Source organism: Lathamus discolor, chromosome 3, assembly GCF_037157495.1.
Source record: "Lathamus discolor isolate bLatDis1 chromosome 3, bLatDis1.hap1, whole genome shotgun sequence".
NCBI lineage: Eukaryota > Metazoa > Chordata > Aves > Psittaciformes > Psittacidae > Lathamus > Lathamus discolor.
This window is the reverse complement of record NC_088886.1, coordinates 63,358,365-63,375,760: the sequence shown is the minus strand read 5'-3', so window position 1 is coordinate 63,375,760 and position 17,396 is coordinate 63,358,365. Positions and strand designations below refer to the sequence as shown.

General features: G+C 40.6%; 1 protein-coding gene across 3 annotated transcripts in view; it reads left to right on the top strand.

Moving 5' to 3' along the window:
- Nucleotides 1-17,396, top strand: part of DPYD (dihydropyrimidine dehydrogenase) — a 353,065-nt gene that overhangs the window by 11,457 nt on the left and 324,212 nt on the right. For all 3 annotated transcript variants that reach the window (XM_065675625.1, XM_065675624.1, XM_065675626.1), the window contains one exon: nucleotides 11,650-11,760. In XM_065675625.1, the coding sequence (XP_065531697.1) occupies nucleotides 11,650-11,760 (111 nt within the window). The remainder of the gene's footprint in view (nucleotides 1-11,649; nucleotides 11,761-17,396) is intronic.

Below are 17,396 nucleotides of genomic sequence, written 5' to 3'. Positions count from 1 at the left end.
ACCTAATCAGCTCAACTTCATCCAGGTTTGCCTTCCATCATGGTCAGTGAGCAGGAGGTCTTCTCTTTCCGGGGAGACTCCAGTAACCGTTGAACTGTTAGGCAGAAGTGTTGCTCTTGTAGTTTCCTGTGACTCTTCCCCCTTTCCTCCCCATGTTTCGCATGGAAGCTAGGAAACTCGTGCATTTGAGTTAAGCATTTAAACTCAGGTAGAGTTTCAGGCTGAGAACCATCATCCTAGAGGATGCGCAAAGGCTGCCAATTGGTGTGCAAGTCCAGGAGGACAAGAGGGAATGGATTCAGACTTAAACAGGGGAAGTTCAGGTTGGGTATAAGGGAGAAGTTCTTCCCTGTGAGGGTGCTGAGGCACTGGCACAGGGTGCCCAGAGGAGCTGTGGCTGCCCCATCCCTGGCAGTGTTCAAGGCCAGGTTGGACACGGGCTTGAAGCACTGGTTTAGTGGAAGGTGTCTCTGTCCATGGCAGGGGGTCGGAACTGGATGAGGTTTAAAGTGCTTTCCGACCCAAACCAGTCTGGGATTCTAGGAACCGCTTTGATTGTGTGGTTGTGTGCCTCTTGTCTAGTTAGTGTTTTGTGATACCCAGATGGAGGGTCCTGCTTGGCATTCTGGCAGCTGTGAATCCCTTCCTCATTGCTGACTTGGACATGGATCTTCCACTTCTGGAGTCAGCCCTTGCTTACAAAACTTACCTGTCTGCTAATGTCTGTCTTTGCTCATGAAAAATGAGCAAATAATACCTTAAAGAAATGCTGACCTCAAGTCAAGCTGGAGGAGGTGAAGACCAAATCCACATTGAACTGCTGGTTCTTCTGGCATGTTTCTGAAGACATCAGCTGGAGATGAGCAGGAAGATAGCTAAAGCACTTATATATATATATAGGGTATATATAGAGTACTTTTCCTTTGCATCATTCTAGTATAAACAATGTTCTTGTTACTCTGCAGTATTTGCTGCTGCTCATGCCAAACTACAAATAAAGGGATGCTGATCCAAGTGTTGATTAATGTTTCCATCCTAATTGAATTATGGCTTTTGGGGCTTGTATCTTCTAGTCTAGGAAAGAGAGCTTTGTCCTGTCAGCAAGATGGGAATTTAATTTCTGTAGAAGTCCAATACTTATGTTTTTCTGCCCCTTGGGATTCCAGGCTTTAGGATCATTACTGTAGGATTATAGGGGAACTACTTAACTCTAGTTTTAGAAAACTTTCTAAATGATAACAATAGTAATTCTTCCCTTTTTAGAGGTCTCAGAGCAGAAATGCAGTTTGGGTTAATAAGTAAAAGAGTTGGAAAATAATGCTGCTACACATACACCCTTTATAAAGTGTTTTAAAAATAAGTGTTCTATATAAGCATATGACAAAGTATGATAGATCAGATTCCAAATGTTTGCTGGCACGTTTTCAGGTTGGGCAGCCTAATCTGATTATCCTATTTATTTTTGAGAGTATTACTTCTGCCTCTTGCCCACACATTTATAGAATCCCAAACTGGTTTGGGTTGAAGGGACCTTAAAGCTCATCCAGTTCCAACCCCTGCCATGGTCAGGGACACCTTCCACTAGAGCAGGTTGCTCCAAGCCCCTGTGTCCAACCTGGCCTTGAACACTGCCAGGGATGGGGCAGCCACAGCTTCTCTGGGCACCCTGTGCCAGCGCCTCAGCACCCTCACAGGGAAGAACTTCTGCCTTAGATCTAACCTGAACTTCCTCTGTTTCAGTTTGAACCCGTCACCCCTTATCCTGTCACTGCAGTCCCTGATGCAGAGTCCCTCTCTGCATCCTTGTAGCCCCTTTCAGACACCAGAAGCTGCTGTGAGGTCTCCACGCAGCCTATTTCAGCAGCAATTCAACAATATTTAATGTCAATAAGGTTTAAAAATAAAAATTATTTAATAAGAGTAAAGAACTCCAAGGAACTGCTTTGTCTTCCCCATTATCGCTGTATGTGTCAGTGTCATCTATAACTCTTGTGATGCTATGTGTGTTTATGGAATGTCACATTTCTTTGCTTAAGGATGTCAACATCAGATGACTGTGTGCTTCTGCAGAAGAAGATGACATGTTAAAAGGCAAAGGAGAAATCCTCATATCTTTATGTTATTTTTTCAATTATCAGACATTTAATAGTATTTTAACACTTCATAGCTTCATGTATCAAACCCTTCCTCTTTATAGCATAGAGTGAACAAATCTTTCATATTTCCATTTTCCTTCTGCATGCTGCATGATTTCTTCTACATGATTTCCCTTTTTGATGAGGATGCTCAGATGTCTACACAAACTTCCTAGAAATCGGTAGTTTCATTGTGAGCTTTGTATTTTACCGGTGTATTAAACAGTCACTACTGAAATCTTTTGGTACGAGTTTCCACATTGGTTGCACATAGGTAAGTTTACTCGTTGCTTCTTAATGTTGCAGCAGATTTAGAAAGTTGAGTTGGCACATTCTTGGAACAGATACAAACGTTCACATGTGTTTCGAGCACTGAATGTACTGGAACTTTTGGATGCAGATTGTCACTCTCATCCTTACATTTCAGGTTCATTTATTGGACTTTGAAAATCACCTTTCAACAAAGTTTCCAGAACATTGCTGCGCTCAGCTAAAATTAGTTCCGCTGATTTTGCCAATGATTAAACTTAAAGCAGTAATAGCTGCTAATGCTGATTTCTCTCCTATGATCAAAAAAGTCAGTAGAGCATTCACTTTTCATTAACTGATATGTCTCTAATGCAAGTTTGGGTTTTGGTTAAGCAAAACCCCACAACTGAGGGTTCAACTGGGACATTCAGTTATGGGGATACAATGGCCTAGTTTTGGTTTTGGCACTAAGTTTGTTTCCAAAGGCAGCTGAGCTTGCTTTCTCTTTCAGTCTGTTTGTCTTCTTGCGAGAAAATAGAAGTGAGATGTAAATGTATGTGTATGATAATGATCCTTTTTGCTATGAGATATTAATTAAATGACTGTCTATATGAGTGAGCAGTTACAAATGTTATTTAGTATTCCTCCTGTAGCAGAGCAATTTGATGCACAAGTGATCAAGGCAGACATAAATATTACAGCGAGGAAACCAAAAGCTTCTGTTATAGCTGCAATGCAAACCTAAGTATTTTCTAAAGCTTTATGTTTTGATTTGTAAAGAAGGAACATATTTTTACTATTAAGATAGTAAAGGTAACTTTAGAGTGTAGGGGGTTTCACAGACTCTGGAGACCATGTGTGTGCTTACTTTTGAAGTAACAGCAGTCATCATACTAAGAATCAAGGCTATGACATGAATTGCTCTGTTTCTTTGCACTTAGCCAATTGGTTGAATGATTAAAGAATGTCCCGTTAGAGAGAAAATGTACTAAACTGTTAAATATAAGCGTAGAGGATAGCTGCACCAAATGTTAAACCCTTCCATTTCTAAAGGCTGAAAATGAAATCGTATTTTAGTCAACAAAATGAATATATAACAGTGAATTCAGCTTGGAGTAGATCCATGAGAGCTGTGCTTTGCTATGCCTTCTATGAATTTGCTGTATTAACACTCATACCTTTTGATGTAAAGTATTGTTTGCAGTGTGAAAATGTGATCTTATCACGGAGTAGGGTGTTCCTGGAAAAGCCTCAGATCTGGGAACTTCATCTTATGGTATGGTGGAGTTTGAGCCCGCTTTAAGCTGTGTGGCTTTTAATGTATATATGCTTGTGTTAAATACGTGAATAATTCATTGAATGCTGGGATGCTATTTGGATACTTAGGCATGGAGAGTGAGTATTTGGTTTGGTTTTCCCTGTGAGGGTCAAGGTGCTTCTGCAGAGATTAGTTGTGTCAAGAAGTCTCATGCAGAGTTTCCAGCAGTGTTACTTACCACCCAGAGCTCTTCCAGCAGAGGAGAGTGGTTGGTGTCTATGGGAAGCAAGTAACACTCTTTGTTTTCTATTGTAATAAACCTCTTGGAATTTACAGTAACACCTAGCAGAAATGCATTGCTGAGGTGGAGACATCAAGCTCTATCTGAAAGCGAACACATCAGGAAAGCAGGATTGTGTAATTTTGCTATTTTGTTAATCTGTAATGCTTTAAGTTTGCTTCTATAACAAAGTGCATGAGGAATACCACAGCTTTGTTAATAAATACAGACATATTTTAACCAAGACTTGCGTGGCTTTTGTGGGAGTGTTCTTTTTGTTAACAGACAGTATTTACATACTGCAGGGAAATCTGAAGACCATGAAAATCCGTAGTGGTTAAACTGGTTTGGAAACCTCACTTTCCAAGTATCTAGTAACAGATGTAGCACTACACCTCTGAGATGCTGGTATACTATGGTATTATTACAATACAAAGAATAGTCTTACTCTCCTTAGAGGCTGTGTAAGGAGTGCAAGAAGCTGGAAAGGGGTTTGTTCTGAGATAGAAGCAGGCTGTCTTAGGGGGAAAGCTAAAGTTACATGGAAGATGAAGATGTAGTATTTAAGTGCTGTGCTGAAGGCAGGCAGCTGTCAGTGCACAGCTAGATGATGTTTACCACAAGATCATCTATTGGCCTTTGAATTCTTGTTCTTTATGAATGGCTTATATGGCTCAGAGGAGAAATAAGTCTTGTGACTAAAAGCTGAATCTTTTCCCAGGTATGTTTCAGCTCCCCCCTTGCCCATGTGCACACCAGGATTCGGTGTCAGGCCTGTCGGCTTCTTGGCTGCTGTCCTACACGAGGCTGCAGCTCTGGTGCTCCTCTGGCATGTTTCCCCGTCTCTGCACAGAAATAGAGCCCCATCTTCCAACCCTTTGGGCCTTGAGGGCTTTGTTTTGAAGATACCATAATAATGTAAATTGCCAGTTTTTGGACATGGACACAGAGGGTCACCTGAAGAGTTTATCCTTTCTGAGAGAGGTGAGAGGCTTGTGGCTTGTCACACTGTGATAAACTGAGATTGAAGCGGGTTTGCAGTCAGCTTGTCACTTTGCTACCGTGTGCAGCTCTTTGTCTCAGTAAGAGAAAACATATCTGGTAATACACAAAGTAATCCTTTGAGGGTTTCCCTTCTGAGTCGTCTGCTGTCTGGGATCCTTTCTGGTTCTAGAATTGGGTTCTCCAAAGGCTGACCATGCTATTCCCCTGACATCTGTGGTTGTTTCACATTGCGTCGAGTTTTCTCTATCCTTCATTGCCTCTCAAAGCAGGCCTAAACTCCTGTGAAAGCAGTCTTCTCCTTTTTGAAATGTTTTGGATGAATTCCTAGGATGTGTTAGCAGCCAGCTTATATAAATTACTTGTAAGGATTCTTATCAGTTCAGATTTTCAGTCAGGAAATGCTCATTTGATACAAGGAGCTATTCTACCATATATAAGCATGAGGGAGATATCCATATTTTCCCATATTCTTTCAATGCTAAGCAATAGCACAGACCTGGCTTCTGGAAAACAAGACACTGCAGGTGTTGAGATCATGTGTATCTTTTAGTGCCACAAACTCCCCCAGGACTAGAACTTGCTCCTTTGGTAATGAAGCTTTCACTTGCAATAGTTCGTAACTTTATGTGGTGTTTGAAGTGCTGCATCTAACTGCCAGTGCTTCATGCAGCAGAGTCAATGCAAGAGGTAAAATGTGAACTAGGCAATTCAGATATTTATAGAAAGTGTTCGTGCCTTAGTCATCTTTTCCTCAATTGAGATGATTTTTAAACAAAGTCATTACTGTGGGTCAGCTAATCTCATGAAAAAAAAAATACTTGGAGATTGAGATCTTTGGTCTTTGACTGACAAACAGTAATAAAATTAGCTTAACATTCAGATGTACTAGAAAATATCAGGGGGAAAAAAAAACGAGTACTTGTTTCTGTCAGTAAATGAACACTTGCATAGCTTTGAAATGAATTGTTTAGTGTGCTCATTACCCTCAGAAAAAATAAGTATGTTCTCATTATGTTTACTTGGTGAACATATGTATCTTGCAATGCATTTAATGTTACTTGCTGTGAGGGAGATTACAACTCTTTTTAAGGAAATTGGGTAGATTAATGGAATGGGGTGGGTTAAATTGCTCTCCACATGGCTTCCCTGGCATGCCCAGCCTACTCCTGGATTTTAATTGATGTATATGAAGGCGTTTAGCCGAGGATGCTCTGTGAAGGAGCTGGAGTCAAGCAGGATCTAACCTGTGTGTTGCAGGGGCTGTAGATGTGCTGTACTCTAAACCCAAGTGAATAACAGATCGGATGACATTTTATGCCCATAATCATAGTCTGCATGTGAAGAATTGCATTTTAACAGCTTCACTGCAGCTCTGTGTGTATTGAGCTGTGGTGATCAGGCATTTTGGGGCTGCTCATAAGAAACTTTCCCAACAAGCCAGAGAAAGTGGACAGAATTCATGGAAAGAGCAAAATCTTGCTTTGTCTTATTAAGAAGCCTGTGCAGTTCTAATACCACAATGTGTGGCAGAGCATGAAGAGGGGTTTTCTGATCCTTATTCTGGCTTTTAATTGCCAGTAGCAAAGATAGACTTAAATGGAATCACAGAATCAACCCTGTTGGAAAAGACCTTCAAGATCATCAAGTCCAACGATTACCCCGGGACTGCCAAGTCCACCATTGAATTGTGTCACATCGGAATTGCTAAGGACTAAATACTCCTGGTGTAACTCGCTGGTTTCAGTAGAGTTCTTCCAAGAAAAGCTTTCAGAATTTGGAATAAGGTCATCTATTTTACTAAGACAGTGTGAGACCTGCAGGACTTTTTGGCGACTGCTTGAATTTACTGCAGTCCCACCTTTTTCTTAACACTGTGCCCCCTCTGCCTGTCACGTCCTGTCCTCACCCCACAGCTCTGGTTAGTTTTGGAGCATTCCTAATAAGCATAGTGCTTCCATAACTTCATATTTTGTATTGCTGAATGTGCATTTAATTAAAAATGGGATTTAATTGCAATAGCTGCTTCTGATTTCAGCTAAACCGGTGACTTTATGAGATGGGAATGAGCTGGGTGTGACGCTTTTAATGGAATTAAAAAGGCAGTGACATTTCTAAACCAGAAATTTCTGTCACATCCCTGTAGAGCGTGTGCCAAGCCTGGCTTGATTTACCAGAAACTGTCATTTCAGAAACAGGGCTCCCTACTGCAGGATGTGTCCTACCCCAAATGGCTGCCTTGGAATCACTTACTGGGAGTAATACTAATTCAACTTCTTGATGAATTCCTCACTGTAATAATAAGACATGCTGGTTTAAAACTTTTACAGCTTTTTCATTAATAGATTATGGTAAGATTAGAGCTAGTATTTTATTTTTTGTGGAGACTTTTTAATAACAGCTTTTAAAGTCGAAGCTGAGCAATAAACATCTAATGAATAGCTTATCCCAAGTTTATTCTCAGAAGCTATGTTACTGTGTTGGCGCAGCTCAACATAACCGTTTAGGGCTAAAGTCTCAAGATTTAAAACCAGTAGCTATCACACTGAGAACAACTGGCATCTGTGCATTACATATCAATAGGATATATTTTAGGGATGCAATTTAGGATGATGTTTTGGCATAGGTTTAAAATCTCATAAACAACTTGGGTTTAGAGTTCTGCATTCCTGTATGGAGATCTTCAGTCTTCCAGTGTCTGAAGGGGGCTACAAGGATGCTGGAGAGGGACTCGTCATCAGGGACTGTAGCGATAGGACAAGGGGTGATGGGTTCAAACTGAAACAGGGAAAGTTCAGGTTAGATCTAAGGCAGAAGCTCTTCCCTGTGAGGGTGCTGAGGCGCTGGCACAGGGTGCCCAGAGAAGCTGTGGCTGCCCCATCCCTGGCAGTGTTCAAGGCCAGGTTGGACACAGGGGCTTGGAGCAACCTCCTCTAGTGTGAAATGTCCCTGCCCGTGGCAGGGGGTTGGAACTGGATGAGCTTTAAGGTCCTTTGCAACGCAAACCAGTCTGGGATTGTGTGATTCTTGGAACCTAAATCAATATGTATTCGTCAAAATAAATACATTCTCTTATAGAAGATGGTGTGTTAGGGAATTAAACCATTCTTTAAGAATTTTTTAGCTTGTATTAGTCTTTGTCCTTTTAGAAGACATAAAAGAAACCATTGTCAAGGGTTATTATTAAGGGAATTCCTTAAGGTAGTCATACTTGAGGGAGTCATTGCTATATGATTTGCGTTGTGTTCTGTAGATACAGACTGCTTGGCTTTCCTCCCAAACTGAAGTATTCAGATTGATACGAAATTAATTCCTATGGAAATAACGACAGGATAATACTTTGGTGGGGCCCATAATCATGAGTGTTGTGTAAAGCTGCAGGCTTAGCTCTGAATTTACATGTTGTGCAGCTATGCCACAAGTGTGTACCCGATGTGGGCTGAATATACTTCTATCTACTTACTCATACCTCTATTTCTTTCTCCATCAACATAGTACCTAAATGGATTTCTACAAAAATGCATGATATTCTGATTTGCAGCTGATAATAGATTTGTATCTACTTTATTTTTAATGACATGAATCTGGCCATTTATATAGAGCACTTAATATATAATGTATAGGTTTTCCTTTACTATACAAATAACATCTTAATTTGAAACCCGAATTTCATACAGCTCTGAGAAGTGATGTATTATGTACCCACCTCCTCCACTGGGGAACTTGAGTCTTGCCCTTTCAACATCTGGAGAGATCAAACAACAGCTCATCTGGCAAAGAAGGAGAATATATGTAGAAGAATAAGCATGGGGTTGGGACCAGCAAGGTCACAGATGCCCAGATAATGCTCCTCACTGCTAAGGCTGGGTGTCTCAGGATTCCTTTCTTGCATGTCCAGGGTGGTTTGTCTGTATTTAGCTGAGTGCTTGCATTAAGCGTTAATTGCAAAACTCCCCCTAGAACTTTCTCTGCAGTAATTTTCCACTTCCTGGCTGACCTACCTGAATGTATTTGTTACATTTCCTAAATGTCTGAGTAGCCATAAGCTGTGGAAAACCATCAAGGGAACTGAAATGAATAGGAAGAAAACACCCTCACTAATTTCCTTTTCTGACAGCTTAACAGACCCAAAAGCATTTACATTACATTCCCATTTAGGCAGTTAACTTCTGAGTGGTTCTTAAACACCAGGGACTTGGAGCTAGAACAGCCACCTTGGTCAGCAATACAAGATTTAGGCAGATAGTGTATTAGGTAGTGGGAATATAAGGAAGTTCGATATAGTATATGTGCTTTTGTGTGCTCTGTGCCAGTATTGTTTGAGATTTAATTCTGGGACATGCTGCGCCACATAGTCCTTTTGGATTTCTGCAACTGTCGCGCTTGGAGCCATGCTCCTGCTGCAGAATTCCAACAGGAGCAAACATATGGGGATTCTTCCGTCCTTGGCTTGCCCCGCCATTTGTTCCATGGTTTAAACCAACTGGTGCTGTACCCAGTGGAGTACATCTGTTGCAGTTTATTACTAGAAATTTGCAATTCATTTCACTTTGCTACAATAATTATAATATTCATGGCCAAGGGTACTGCATGAAGCAATTACAAAAGAGAATAGGCGGAATCTTGCTTGAGTGTATGTGTGATTCAGGACCTCCTGCTTGGTTTGGGTGCTTTGGTTACTCACCAGCCTGTCACCGATGAGTCAGACATGCTCTGACAGTTGAGTTTGATCATCCTGAGAAATTAAGGTAGCAACTGAGATGCTGTGACATCCCTGATGTGAATGTCCCTCCTCCGTTTTAATTAAGAATGAAAGACATTAGCATAAACCACTGGTGAATGTATTTGGTTGCTACATCTGGGGAACACCCACAAATGGAGCAGAGTCTTTGCTGCTGAATTCCAGAGGCACATCTGATAACACCCTCGAACTCTTCCTGATAACATTAACAGCATGTAGGCAGCTAAATAGTCTATACCTTTTGGAATGTTGTACCCTATTTATATATGTCCAGTGTCTCTTTGTGCTCCGTTGGGCTCTGTTGTTATTTGCAGGTAGAAGTTTGAAGTTGGTGAGATTTCTGTTTTGTGGGAAGAATTGTTGAGTCCTGAGTAAAGAGTTGATTAGAAAGTGACCCCTTTGGATAAATAAAAGTCCCCCAGAACATCAACATCATAAAATCTTAAGCCAACAAGTTACTTCTTTGTCATTATCACCCACTCATGCAGACATTTGAAATATGGAAACATCTTGATCTAATATTCATAAACCCATCATATTCATCATGTTCAGTCTCCATTTCTGTAAGTCAGTCTCGCACATCTTTCACATATAGTAACAGAATAAGTACAGCCTATTCACCGCAGTGGAGAAGTGTAGTGCTAAAGTCAATTTGTTTTAAAGGAAAACTTACAAAACCAATTCCAAGAGTTACAACCAATGCTGTGCCTGGTTTGGTTCTCCATTGCAGCTCTGAGTCTGAATTTGTCACTTGCACGCTGTTCACACTCACCCTTTGAATTAAATTAGGTCAGTTTTGCCATGGAAAACTGTCATTTACCTGATTTAAAGAACAGGTTGGATTCCAAATAGCTGATTTGATTTTTCACATTATACTAGTGCCATGAAAGACATCACAAGGTTCATTCTGCCTGTATCGTCAGCTCATTGCTGTCAGTTAAAAGTACAGCTATATTTCCAGCATCTCATAGGATCATAGAATCCCAGACTGGTTTGTATTGGAAGGGACGTTAAAGCTCATCCAGTTCCAACCCCCTGCCACAGGCAGCGACACCTCACAGTACAGCAGGTTGCTCGAAGCCCCATCCAACCTGGCCTTGAACACTGCCAGGGATGGGGCAGCCACAGCTTCCCTGGGCACCCTGTGCCAGCGCCTCAGCACCCTCACAGGGAACAGTTTCTGCCTTAGATCTAACCTGAACTTCCTCTGTTTCAGTTTGAACCCATCACCCCTTGTCCTGTCACTACAGTCCCTAATGAGGAGTCCTTCTCCAGCACCCTTCTAGCCCCTTTCAGACACTGGAAGCTGCTCTGAAGTCTCCACGCAGCTTCTCTTCTCCAGCTGAACAGCCCCAATGTTCTCAGCCTGTCTCTATATGGGAGCTGCTCCAGCCCTTGAGCATCCTCATGGCCTCCTCTGCATTTGCTCCAGCAGTTCCATGTCCTTCTGATGTTGAGGACACCAGCACTGCACACAGTTGTTTGTGTACTTGCAAATAAATCATTGTAGGAGAAGTGAAGTTAACCCATCAGCTCACTGGGTGTTGAAGGAGGTTCTTTTTGTGAAGGGGAAGTCAGATTTTATACTGAAATGATGAAACATCCAGAAATAACCTGGATTCTTTAAGGTATTTTTACTTGTTTTACTTTGTGAGAATTCCTGGCAGTGATATGATGCAGCAGAATTATACGTTTCTATATGCTGTGCATAACAAATATCTGGCAATGGATGCCATTATCATGGCTGCTACATAGAATTCTGTTTTCTAGCACTCCTAGAAATGTCTTTAAGTATTCATCACCTAAGTGGTGTGGACAAGACAGATCTGAATATATTAGTATGAAGTTGGGCTGTAATGTTGCTTAATTGTGTTTTGGTTTGGCATAGCACTATTAATAAGTCTGTGAGGTGTTATTAAAGAGGCTTTGAGGCTTTTTGGGGAATTTTGCCTGTACTTTAGTAGTTTCTGTTCTCTTTCTACAGAATATTCTGGCTTTAAATCCCCGAAAACAGACGCATGCAACTCTCCATTCAACTGCAGCAAAGAAGCAAGTGAAGAAGCACTGGAAAAGGAATTCTGACAGGAGCTGTTCAGTAAGTGCACATTTATGATCATATCTGAAACATGCAATAAATCATTGAGGCTGAAATCTTGGTTCTGTGAGAAATGCCGATTTTGTTTCCTTTGTCTTTCAGTAGCCAAATTTGGCTCCTACTTCTGTTCCTGTTGATACAAAGTGACTTTGTGATCAGCTCTTTTCAGAACCCAGTATTCAGTATTTCTGCCATTAAATATTATAATTTTCTTTCTTGGTATTTAGATTCCTAGTCTCAGTGTGAGATTTGCCTTTATCCTATCAGACTTTGTTGTCTTGTTGATCTCTCATCTGATTAGAATGTTTGTAGTGATTTGGCTGTCTTCCTACAGATTCTGTTAGACAGTCCTCTAAATTCAGAAGTCTTTTAGGTAGACTGCTATGCCTGCAAAGTCTTTTCTTTATGGGCATAATGTTAGCCAGTATGACCTACAAATACTTACTGGGAGGAGCAACCCCCTGAGTATCTGTAGCATTTTGATGCTACATATACTCTAATATAGTTCTTGGTTTATAGCATAGAATATAGCATATAGAATCTCTCTTACTGTAGCTCATATTGATAGAATCAAAGGATGCTTAAGGTTGGAAATGACCTTAAGATCATCCAGTTCCAAGCCCCTGTCATGGGCAGGGGCACCTTACACTAGACCATGTCACCCAAGGGCCTGTTCCTATTTTCTTATTCATTGGCTTAGCTAACATTATAATAACTGGAAACTAGTGTACAGGAAAAGCTTCTGTTTGTGAACAGAGAGGATGATTTTGAGATGTCTGATGCAGTTACTGCCCACAAGTGTGTTTTCCTGCTGCATGCATAGTTGAGCTGCTCAGCAAGAAGCTCCTGGGCAGCTACAGTTTACATCATTATGTTTTCAGGTGACCTGAAATTAGTACCAGGTTGTAAACACCTCTCTTTCCAGAACCTGTTTGTTAGGAAGCTCAGGTATCCATGCAGCAGGGCAGCTAGGCACTTGTGCAGTAACCTGATTAGTTGTTGCAGTGTAGATTGTCCTAGTTAAACTTGAGACTGTGGCATATATGTATATACCTTCCCAGTGGGTGCATTAACACTGATTTTCTAATGTTCCTGGGCTTTAAGATCACTTTTGGTTATTTCTGAGTTTTCCCCTATTTCAGCCTTGTTTGATCTTTCTATTCAGTTGAGTTATAGAATGTTTGATATGTGAAGATTTTGCTGTTAATTGTGAAAGTACATAGCTTTCTAGAAACTGTCTCTCTTTCCGTGTTCCTGCTCTTAGCTGTGGGTGCGCAGCTCATGGTGCGTCAGATGTTCTTGGATACCTGAGCTTCTTGGGCTGTGCAAACGGTACTGATTTTGGGTTCATCTCTAGCTTGTGTGTGTTGACTGGATTTTCAGTTGAAGGAAATCCTGCAGGTTAGCAAAAATTGCAGGATGATGTTTTGGCATAGGTTTAAAATCTAATAAACAACTTGGGTTTAGAGTTCTGCATTACTGTATGGGGATCTTCAGTCTTCCAATATCTAAATGGGGCTCCAAGGATGCTGGAGAGGGACTCGTCATCAGGGACTGTAGCGATAGGACAAGGGGTGATGGGTTCACACTGAAACAGGGGAAGTTCAGGTTAGATCTAAGGCAGAAGCTCTTCCCTGTGAGGGTGCTGAGGTGCTGGCACAGGGTGCCCAGAGAAGCTGTGGCTGCCCCATCCCTGGCAGTGTTCAAGGCCAGGTTGGACACAGGGGCTTGGACACCTCTAGTGTGAGGTTTCCCTGCCCGTGGCAGGGGTTGGAACTTGATGAGCTTTAAGGTCCTTTGCAACACAAACTATTCCGTGGTTCTATGATCTGTGCAATTATTAGAACCCTGAAATGTTGAGATCTGCTCATGTATTGCAACTTAAGGATTAAAGGTTAGAGATAAGCAAAGAGGTATATCTGTACATGTGCACACCTTAGTCACAAATAGTTCTTACACTTCCTATTATGATTTATTTGGAAGAATGTCCCTTTATTGAGTTTGCAAGTCATGATGAAAAATACAAAATGCAGAAGAAACTGTAAAAGGGGTGGTGCTTATTTTTAAGCCAGGAATGCTCCTGGTTTTTAGAGTTTTCAAACTACTCAGAAATATGTAGCCTACTTTTACTGTGCACTATTTACCACACAAATCACTATTGTGGTAGAAAAAGCCCTACAAAACTCAAAAACTCCAACTTAAACAAGGTACCCCATCACATAAAAAGCTTTTTGAAAACATGGGAGACTTTTACATACTCCGTATCATTGTTGTTGAGTGGTTTTAAAAAGCAAGGAAGACAAAATGGTAGAATCCTTTCCTATCCTTGTTAAGATAAGAAGGGTAATATAGGGCAGGAGACATTGAGCACAGTTTTCTGTCTAAAAAGCCGATGGCAGTAATGTTTAGGCCCGCTAATGAGCAGGTCAGCTCTATTTGAAGTCCATAAGGAAGTTTGCTTTTCCCTAAAATCTGAATTGGGCTTTTAGCTTTGTGTTCTTTTAAAACTGTACTGAGCTGCCTGTGCAGAATTCCTTTAGAGGGAAGGTGGGAGTATGAAAATACAAAAGTAATTAAATTAACAGCCCTCAAAACTCCGAACAAAAGCTGCATCTGCTGCGGGATGCACACAGTGACTTTGTAATGTCTAATACTCTTCCAGATGGTAGAATTACATATGTCCTTCAAATAATTACACAAGTGCAGTTTTAACTCCTAGCCTGCTCAGAGACACTTTGGGTTGCCTGTTAACTGGGTTCTGAAGTGGAAACTCGAGTATCAAAATCTTACCTCAGCACTGGGAAAGTCTTCTAAAGGGACTGTTCAATTATACTTGCAGGGAGTGCTATAGTTTATTTACTGTGTTAGCGACCAAATTTTGCTGTAAAAATGATTCATAGCTGTAGGTGCAAGATCAGTCAGCTTTCAGAAATGTTAGCTCAAGATATAGATCAGAATAGGTAAACTCTTCATTGCTGAGTTGCCCTTGGTAACAGTGCTAAACCAAAGCCTTAACCCTCTGATTCCTTCTGGGTCATGCTGAAAGGTGGTCTCAACACATGCCACTAGTCTGTTTGGGGAAACAAAGGTTTCTGGTGGTCAGAAGACATTCAAAGTAGAAGAGTTCTGACATGTCTGTCGTAAATCCTGGAGAAGGAAACAAAATTTTGGGTCATCAATTTACACATAAAACTAAAGCAGAGAAACAGACTGTGGAAACTGTAAGGACTTGCTTTGATTTCAAGGTTTTGCTAGGTACTTCAGGAGGATTTAGACATCTGATTTATGTGTCTATTATTTCTGGTTTCAAACTCTCTATAATACAGTTTCTGTGTGCATTTTGTGCTTGGTGACATTTAAATTGTGATGGGCACACATTGTATAAATGTGTGTTACACACAGCACACTGAATTTCTTGCTTTATGAATAGGGTTTCTAAGCATTATAGGACAAGTTCTGTTTTTACCTTGTAGATGTGCAGATTTGTTGTTATAATGAAATTCCCCTCTGCAGTTCTTACAAATCCCTTTGTTACTGGGGAATTCAGTGGGAGACTGTAGTCCGGTCTATTTATGTAATCATAGAATCATAGAATCAAACTGGTTGGAAAAGACCCTTAAGATCATCAAGCCCAACCTTTAACCCAGCACTGCCAAGGCCACCACTAACCCATGTCACTGAGGGCCTTGTCTACATGGTGTGTGGTACTTACTAAAGATAGGTGAGAGGGCATACACCCACATATGTATTCAGACTTTCTTCAGTTTCTGGATTTAGGAATACTAGTAATAATTGCTCCAGATGAACAGTTGGACATACTTCAACAAGACAAGAAAGGTGGAAAGGAAATGGTGTCTAAATTGGTTTGTAGCTAATCACCATAGCCTGTAAGTATATTGATTTGTCAGGCTGTACTTGCGTTGTTCTTAATTTCATACGTTTGCTAAGCCCAATCAGCCTTGTGCAACAAGAGCCTTTCTTTCTTGAACAAAATCAGTTTTAAGCTCAGCTGGTTTGTGGTTTTGTTTGCAGGGGCCTCACTTTTGAGGCAAGTCTTTTAACTTTCCAGCCATTAGAGAGAACCAAATTCTTCTGTGCAACATTAAGGTCCGACTACCAGGTTGCTCTGTGCTAATGGTGGAGAGTGAGATTTGCAGTTCATTGCAGGATGTAACTGATCGTGTTCCTCTTTAAATTCGGAGAACAAGGTTACTCCCTTCAAACAGTAGTAATAAGAGCTAAACTTTCAAACTGCTTTCCACTTTGATAGTACTGCCGTGGCTGTCACTATTCTATAGGAACATCTGGAAATACCTCTTGTACAATTGTCCAAGCTTACATAGAAGAACCTGTAAATAAGGTGATTCTTCCTCACCTAAAATTAGTCTAAGGCATATGTAGTCTAAGACTATTAATAAGTCTAAGTGTTGCCTTCCAGTTACATGGAAAAATGCCACGTGATTTTTGTGCCCAATCCCATATTAGTTAGCAGATCACAAATAACTGGTTGAAGCAGAAATAGTGCCAATTGCAAAGAAGTAGATATGAAACCCAGTTCACCCAAGGCCTGAAATTGGGAACCTTCATGAAGAAATGTGTTGGTTTTTTTTTTTCCAGGGAATAATGTGGCCCTTCCTAGACATGTCTTGATGATAAGATTAGATATTTATAAATGAGAAAGAAGCCCCAACATTGTAAAGCAGAGAGCACTCATTAAGGGGAATCAACTCAATTATCTTCAGAATCCAAACGTATAGTTTACCTTTGCAAATATTTAGTTTTGTCTTCATTGCAGATGAATATGGGAGTTGAGCTCTTTGCTGAATGGATACACAATAGCAGATGTCTCTCTAATCGCTGCTGTATTCAAACATTAATTGGTAGAACATATGTAGAATTCTACTACTCTGAATAGGTATAGGATAGCAGCAGTCTTTTTAATCACATCACTATTCAGCCACTAATTGGTGTGATGATTAGGGGACATTAGAGGGAGCACTTTGACATCTGATTCTTTGAACTGATCTGTGCTTGGGCTGTACTGGATTCATCATGGCCAGCTTGATTTCTTCAGCTCTGATTCCCAAATGTGGCAAATACTGCATTAGGATCTATAGAGGTGATAAGGGAATCTACTGAGAATGATACTTTAACTAGTGATTGGCTGTATATGCACAAAGTCTTCGTATGAATAATACATGGGTTGCTGAGTATCAGAAAGAGCTGAGAAGTAACAGCGAGATTTTCTCTTTCCTCAGTGTCAATAATTAAATATTAATACACATTTTAAAATGTACCAGTTTAATCATTTAGCAGTCAAATTCCTGCTCATGCATTTTTTAGGTTAACTAATTACTCTGCATTTGCTCATATCGATACCATATGCTGGCATTTATAACAGTTTTACTGGTATAAAGTGGTTTACATGTTTACATATGACATTACTTGCGTGTCTCTAAGGAATGTATATTCTAATCCTGGAATTTTCTGTTTTATTTCCGTTTCAATGTCTTAAGGTGTTTTCATTAGAATATCTCAATAGCTCCTAACTTGCCTGGCTGGTGCCAAGTAGTGCTTTTATGCACGTTTTCTGTGTATCGCATTGTAAATCCTAGCTGATGGCAAGTTATGCCAAA